We start from the raw sequence: 8,554 nt of genomic DNA, 5'->3' as shown, positions 1-8,554 counted from the left end.
TGAATATTAGAGGGTAAACAGATCAAAGAATGAGTATTCATTGAAGTTTGTCAATTTGGGATAAAATACGGTCCGAGCTATAATACCCGGTATTTATGGACTAGTGCCATACAAGGTATCACATGACTATGATAGTAAGGTATATAGAGTGTGTTAAAAGTGATTAGAATTTTAAGTAATTTAAGATAATTCTTAATTATATAGATAATTGGATAATTATTGACTTTTAGTGGGAGATTAATCAAGTAATTAGAAGCTTTGGATAACCTTGATAAGCCTCCCAACGTGGCAGCAAATGGAGTCTTACTCAAAGCCCAATTAATGACTCTTAATTCATGTAACTTCCTTCCACATTTAGAGAATTTTATGGCTAAGTCATCACATAAGTGGGGGCCACACCCACTAGGATAAAAGACCTCTCTAATTCACAAAATGAAGATGCTTATATCTACAATGTAATGGAGGAAAGTTTCAGCAAATTCATACGAGATTATATTACACAATAGCAATGGGATTTGCAATTCTAAGGGAGCCCGGTATAACTTTTCTCAAGAATATCATACGGATTTGTTCCTACTTCGATCTCGCCGTTATGTGTTTTGTCGCGATTAACGTGTGTTAGAGGGATTGTCAAGAGAATCGGTTCACATATGTTAAGGCTATCCCTTCTTTCCTTTTGGCATGATCCATACGATATAAACGAAACGAGTAAACGCACAACTTTCATAAATGCCACTATTCATAGAAGCACTAGGGGTGCCTATGTTCTTGATTTCCTAAGTGTCTTATTATATCTTTTGTTCATGGGTCTCAGAAAAATACGTAGTTGATAAAGTTTATCCGAAGACATGTTGATCTTATGACATTCCGAGTAATCTTATTAACGTACTTCTTATGCATTTCATTCATTTATACATGTACATTGACCCATGACCAGATGGCATTATATACGCGTATATTATATGTAAATGGGATATGGGAAAAGGTTATGACGTTATATACGCACCACCACCTGATCAGCTGGTATATATTGATTATTTCACCCACAGAGGCCGAGATGATATGACGGGATTCCCTCAGAGGCTTGATGATGTTATGTACACATATACCTATGTATGATATGACATTTATACGCACATGCATGAATTTATAAATATTTCAGGATTCACAAAGTTATTTAGACTTACAGGTGGATTCCTTTACTCCATGTTTCTTCTATGTCTTTTATGTACTGATTTTTATGCCTTACATATTCATTACATTATTCGTACTGATGTCCCTTTTGCCTGGGGACGTTGCGTTTTATGCCCGCAGGTGCAGGTAGACAGGCTGACGGTCCCCCTTTTTAGGATCTTTGATCAGTAAGAATTGGTGTGCTCCACTTGATCCGGAGTTGTTACTAGTTTTGGTACGTTGTTTTTGGTATGTAGATATGGGTACGACGAGGCCCAGTACCATTCTTTATACAGTTGTACACTCTATTGGAGGTCTGTAGACAGTCATGTATAGTTGAATAGTTTGTGGCCTTATCGGCTTCTAGTTTTGGATATATAGTTGTCTATAGAAGCCTTGTCGGCTCGCCCTACCGTATTCCGCATGTATATGTATATGTCTTTTGGACATATTTTTCTCACATATGTTATTCACGTAATTCAGCATTTTATTGACAGATGTTATTCATGACCTACCCTTAATTCATGTTTATATCTTGACGCATGTTTAGGGGTGTTCGACAGGTAGGACTCGGGCACTCATCATAGCCCATCGTTTTGGGTCGCGACAAACATGGTTCAAATAGCTCACAACAGGGATACAAATATAAGAAACATCACACCATGAAGCTTTGCAAACAATTTAAGAAATATCATAGCCTAAGCACTACCCCGAGCATGAATAATACTTCGGTTCAAGCACATATGTCCAACCCCACACATGTGCACCACCCATAGCACCTAGCTATCACAAATAACTCAGCCAACTAATGCCTCAACCTAGTTTAGGTAAGATACATACCTCAAGCAATCTAAATCAGTACTCTAAGAAACCCTTCACATGTGAATCAACTTCCGTACGACTCGAATCTAGACAAATTAACTTAATATCATCAATAAAAGCCATTGAAAACAATTTCAAAAAATAAAGCTAAGATCTTGAATCAATTATGCAAAGTCAACCCAAAAAGTTAACCCCAGACCCGCACCCCGGAACCTGATGAAACTCACAAGTTCCGAACATCCATTCTGATACAAGTCCAAATATATGTGTTTCATCAAAATCCGACCTCAAATCGATCCTCAAATCATCAATTTTTCTTTAGAAAAGTTTTAACTAAAATCCCCAATTTCTTTACTTAGATTCATCAATCAAAGGCTAAATTCAAGGTTAGAATCATGAATAATGAACAAATCCGAGTCAAAAATACTTACTCCAATCTAAATCGTGAAAATCCCCTCCAAAATTGCCCAAATCTGAGCTATATATCTCAAAATATGATAAAACAACAAAAATCCCCAAAATAGAGTACATAAATGATCTGCCCAGGCATACATAATGCGATCGCGTGGCCCTAATCGCGATCGCAAAGGACAAAAAATCACCAACCCAAAAAATAGCTTCGCATTCATGTCTACACCAATGCAAACGTGATAAAGAACCTTCCTCACCATACCCGAACGCGGCCTGAATCATGCAAACGCGTAGGCCAAACCCCTCCCAGCTCCCAGCTGCTTCGCGAATGCTGAGCCCCACAGTGAACGCGTAGAAGGGCGACTGCCCAACCCACTCCAACCTTCCGCGAACGCGACTTCCTTGTCGCGATCACGAAGAAGGAAACCATACCTCAGTAATCAACAGTCCAAAACATGGTGAAATGGTCTGAAACCGATCCAAAACACACCCGAGGCCCCCGAGACCCCATCCAATCACACCAAATAATCCCAAATTATAACACAGACCTACTCGAGGCCTCAAACCACACAAAACAATATCAAAACCACGGATCACACCTCAATTCAAGCCTAAGGAACTAATACAAATTTCCAAATTCAAAACTTACGCCGAACAAGAGTCAACAACTCGGAATGACCTCAAATTTTGCATGCAAGTCTCAAATGACAAAACGGACCTATTCCAACTCCCGAAACCATAATCCAAACCCGATATCAATAAAGCCAACTCTCGGTCAAACCTATAAACTTTCCAAACTTTCAACTTTTCAACTTTCGCCAATTCAAGCCAAAACAACCTAGGAACCTCCAAATTCAAATCCTGACATGAGCCTAAGTCGAAAATCACCATAAGAAGCTATTGGAACCATCAAAACACCATTTCGGGGTCATCTACCCAAAAGGTAAACTCCAGTCAACTCTTAGAACTTAAGCATCCAGCCTTGGGACTAAATGTCCCAATTCAATCCAAAACTTCCTCAAAACCAAACCAACCACCCCAGCAGGTCACGTAACCGTAAATACACATATGTGAAGCATACAATAGGGGAAATGAGGATAAATTACTCAAAACAATTATCCGGGTCATTACGTTCTCCCCCTCTTAAACAAACGTTTGTCCTTGAGCAAGACTAGAATCATACCTGTAGTCTCAAAGAGGTGAGGATATCTGCTCTGCATTTCTTGCTTGGTCTCCCAAGTAGCCTCCTCGAATGGATGACCTTTCCAATTAACCTTCACCGATGTTATATTCTTTGACCTCAACTTTCTAACCTGCCGGTACAAAATGGCCACCGGTTCCACCTCATAAGTCAAATCCGCGTCCAACTGCACCATGGTGAAGTCCAATACATGTGATAGATCTCCATAATACTTCCGGAGCATAGAAACATGAAACACTGTGTGAACTCCCGATTGACTAGGTGTCAAGGCAAGTCTGTAGGCCACCTCTCCAACTCTCTCAAGCACCTCAAAAGGACCAATATATTGTGGGCTCAACTTGTCCTTCTTCCCAAATCACATCACACCCTTCATGGGCGAAACTCTGAGTAGAACTTTCCCACCCACCATATATGCCACATCATGAGATTTCCTGTTAGCATAACTCTTTTGCTTGGACTGCGTTGTATGAAGCCACTCCTAAATTGACTTCACCTTCTCCAAAGCATCACGGATCAAATAAGTGCCCAATAACCTAGCCTCCCTAGGCTCAAACCAACCAACCGGAGAACGACATCGCCTCCCATATAAGGCCTCATAATGAGCCATATGGATACTCGACTGATAGTTGTTGTTGTAGACTCTGCAAATGGAAGAAACTGATCCCATGAGCCCCCTAAATCAATGGCACAGACTCATAACATGTCCTCTAAAATCTAAATAGTGCGCTCGGACTGCCCGTCCGTCTGGGGATGAAATGACGTACTCAATTCGACTTGTGTGCCCAACTCACCCTACACTGCTCTCCAAAGATGTATGTAAATAGTGTGCCTTGATCCGAGATAATATTCATGGGCACACCATGATGGCGAACAATCTCACGAAGTAAACCCGAGCTAGCTGCTCAGAAAAGTAGGTAGTCGTGACTAAAATGAAGTGTGTAGACTTGGTCAATCTATCCTTAATGACCCATACGACATCGAATCTCCTCAAGGTCCGTGGAAACCCAACTACAAAATCCATCGTGATACGCTCCCATTTTCACTCCTGAAAATCAAGCCTCTGAAGCAGACCACCCGGTCTTTGATTCTCATACTTCACCTACTCATAGTTTAAACACCGAGCAACATACTCAACAATATCCTTCTTCATCCTCTGCCACCAATAGTGCTGCCTCAAATCATGATACATCTTCGTGACCCCAGATGGATGAAATACCACGAACTATGGGCCTCATCAAGAATCAACTCTTGTAACCCATCCATATTCGGAACACAAATCCGTCTCTGCAGCCTCAATACCCCATCATCTCCAATAGTCACCTCCTTAGCATCACCGTGATGCACCGTATCCCTTAGGACAAGCAAGTGGGGATCATCATACTAACGTATCTTGATGTGCTCAAATAAGGATGACCATGATACAACACAAGCAAGAAACCTACTAGGATCCGACTCTTGTCTTATAACCCCTAATGGTAACCATACAAGACCAATATACATGGTCCACCATAATAGAATCACCCACTGGTGTAGACACATGAACAAGCATATCTAAAGAATCACGAGGCATATCCAAATAATGAGCAAAATAGGATGACACATAAGAGTAAGTGGAACCAGGGTCAAATAACACTAAAGCATCCATGTGGCATACCAAAACAATACCTGTGATCACGCATTAGAAGCAACTACCTCTCACCTGGTAGGAAAAGCATAGCAATAGGCCTGACCATTGCCTGACTGACTCCCCTTCTAGGGTGACCTCGAACTGTCTGAGCCCCATGACTAGCTGGTTGTGCGGGTAGTGTAGCTACCGGTGCTTAAATCATAGACAGCGAGCTCTGCTGTGGGACCCTACTCAGAAGTTTGGGGCAATCCCTTTTGAGATGACTCAAGTCTCCACACTTGAAACAACCCCTCCTACAAGGCTGCTGATCCTGATAAACCAAATAACTGCCTGTGGAACCCTGAGCATATGGAGCACGGTAAGAACTTTATGCAGGCAACGCACTAAATGATAACTAAAATGGTCGAGTATTGTATAAATTGTGGCTAACTGATGAACCACGAGGAATATGACGAGCTGCCTGAGCGGGCCTAAAAGGACAACCTCTGATGTAATGTGACTGGCCTCCATACAAGTCACCACCTGAACCACAGAGCCTCTTGCTGTCACGACCCAAACCGATGGGCCGCGACGAGCACCCGGTACCTTACTCAACCGAGTACTAACATAACGTATCTTTTTGTATCATACTATCATAGATAACTGAGTCAGAGAGGCTGCCGTGAGATAGGTAGAATACAACATGTAATACCAACTTATACATAAGACATATGGGCCTCTAAGGCCAAAATAACCATTCGTACACTGAACATAGGTCGACAAGGCCATACAATCTCTTACGTACATGACATCTGTCTACAAGCCTCTAAAAATACATAATTGTCATAAAGGTTGGGACAGAGCCCCGCCATACCAAACAATACACATCTAAATCATACTGACCAAACAAGCAACTCCGGAGCAAATGGAGTGCACCAACATCTTAGCTGATCGCCTACTTGGAGGACTCTCGACCTATCTATCGAGACCTGCGGGCATGAAACGCAGTGTCCCCAGGCAAAAGGGACGTCTGTACAAATAATGTACCGAGTATGTAAGGAATGAAAATCAGTAAATAATAGACATGAGAGAAACATGGAGTAAAAACTTGACATGTACGTCTACATAGCTCTGTGAATCATTTTATTTTTATAATGTCATCCATATGCGTATAAATGTAATACCATGCATAGGTATATGTGCTCATAACATCATCAAGCCTCTGAGGGCATCCCATCATATCATTTCGGCCACTGTGGGTAAATCATCAACGTATACCAGCTGATCAGGTGGTGGTGCGTATATAACACCGTAACCTTTTCCCATATCCCATATACATATAATATACGCGTATATAATGCCATCTAGTCATGGGTCAATACATATGTATAAATGCATGAAATGCATAAGAAATACATTAATAAGATTTCTCAGAATGTCATAAAAATAATATGTATGTCGGATAAACTTTATCAAATACGTATTTTTCTGAGACCCATGAACAGAAGATATAATAATAATTCACATGGGGAATCAAGAATATAGACACCCCTAGTATTTCTCTAAATAGAGTCAATTATGGAAGTTGCGTATTTTGCTCATTTCATTTGTATCATTTGGATCATGCCAAAAGAAAGAAGGGATAGCCTTAACATACCTGAACTGATTCTCTTGACAATCCCTCCAACACACGTTGATTGCGACAAAACATGTAACGGCGAGATCGAAATAGGGGACAATCCATGTGATATTCTTGAGAAGGATTGCACCGTACTCCCTTAGAATCGCAAAATTCGGTTGCTATTACGTAGTATATTTTCGTAGGAATTTTTGCTTAAGACCGTTACCTTGCTAAATATGACCATCTTTAATTTGTGATAGAAGCTTCACGTTACTATAGCAAAATTTGAGCTAATCATGTTCTTAAAAAATGGATGTGACCCACCTGTTTTCAAGTCTTACATATTAAAATTGATAGGTCTCACGTTTTCAAGACTTACATATTAAATGGATAGGTCTCACGTTTTCAAGACTTACATATTAAATGGATAGGTGACTCACCTTCTTAAGAATGCCAAATCTCACATTTCTAATCTTACCACATAATATAGTGACTTAAGAGTCACGATTCTTGGGGTGGCTTGCTGCCACGTGGGGGAGGGTTTAATCTTACCCAATTCTTTAATTAATCACCAAATAATTCCTTAATTAACTGGGTAATCTCCCATTACCCAATAATTAATCAAGTACTCACATAATTACGAATTACCTCAACTTACTTAAAATACTACTCACTTTTACATACCTTATACACCTTACTATTATGGTCATGTGGTACCTTGTATGGTACTAGTCCATAAATACCGGGTATTTTAGCTCGGGCCATATTTTTATCCCAAAATGTCAAGCTTCGACAAAATTCATTTTCTTCGATTTGCTTACCCTCTCACCTTCACGAATTTACTCATCACTTGTTTGAAATAGCATAATTCTTATAATCTCATTCCCGAACTTACGTCGATTAACTTACGACGAAACTTTAACAAACGAAAATACGGGATGTAACATCTCATTTCCGAGCTTCCATCAATTTACTTATGGCGTACTTTTACGTACGAAAACATGGGGTGTAACACTTGCCCTCCCGCTCCTCTTTCTCAAGCCTTCAAACATGCTCCAAGCGCCTAGCGATCTCAACCACCTGGTCAAACCTAGCATATGTCTCGACCTCTACAGCCAAACTATAATGTAGACCATAGTTGAGGTTATCAATGAACCTCCTGATCTTCTCCCTCTCAGTGGGAACCAACCATATTGCATGACGTGCCAATTTCGTGAATCTCATCTCGTACTGAGTAACAGTCATATCCCCCTGGCATAGCTTCTCAAACTTCCTACGCAACTCCTCCCTGCGAGTCTGTGGGACAAACTTCTCAAAGAAGAGAACTGAGAACTGATGCCATGTAAGTGGTGTTGCACCAGCTGGTCTGTCTGACTTATAGGTATGCCACCATCTGTAGGCTACCCCTGTTAGCTGGAAAGTAGTAAAGGCAACCCCACTGGTGTCCACAATACCCGTTGTGTGAAGAATTCGATGACATTGATCCAGAAATATTTGAGCATCCTCTGACTCTCCTCCATTGTACTAGGGAGGATGAAGCCTCTGAAATTTCTCCAATATCTTCTACTCCTCATTATTCATAGATGGATCAACCTCGGCCCGATCAGCATCATTTGGCTGAACCGGTAACACCCCTAGTATTTGATAACCTTGAGCTAGCTGCTCCGGTGTACAGGAGGCGGGAGTATGGGCTTTTCCCCCAGCCTGTGAGGTAGCTAGT

General features: G+C 41.0%; 1 protein-coding gene across 1 annotated transcript; it reads right to left on the bottom strand.

Annotated features, from left to right (window-relative positions):
• Nucleotides 1–7,878: 7,878 nt before the first annotated feature.
• LOC138909808 (uncharacterized) lies at nt 7,879–8,354 on the bottom strand. Its single transcript, XM_070201024.1, has 2 exons — nt 8,289–8,354; nt 7,879–8,247 (listed from the first exon to the last, which is right to left on the bottom strand). Exons 1-2 carry the CDS (start codon nt 8,352–8,354, stop codon nt 7,879–7,881), a joined length of 435 nt encoding a protein of 144 aa, XP_070057125.1.
• Between the last annotated feature and the right edge of the window lie 200 nt (nt 8,355–8,554).

This window comes from Nicotiana tomentosiformis, chromosome 4 (assembly GCF_000390325.3).
Source record: "Nicotiana tomentosiformis chromosome 4, ASM39032v3, whole genome shotgun sequence".
Lineage (NCBI taxonomy): Eukaryota > Viridiplantae > Streptophyta > Magnoliopsida > Solanales > Solanaceae > Nicotiana > Nicotiana tomentosiformis.
The sequence above is the reverse complement of the archived record's forward strand: the minus strand, read 5'-3'. Positions and strand labels throughout refer to the sequence as shown.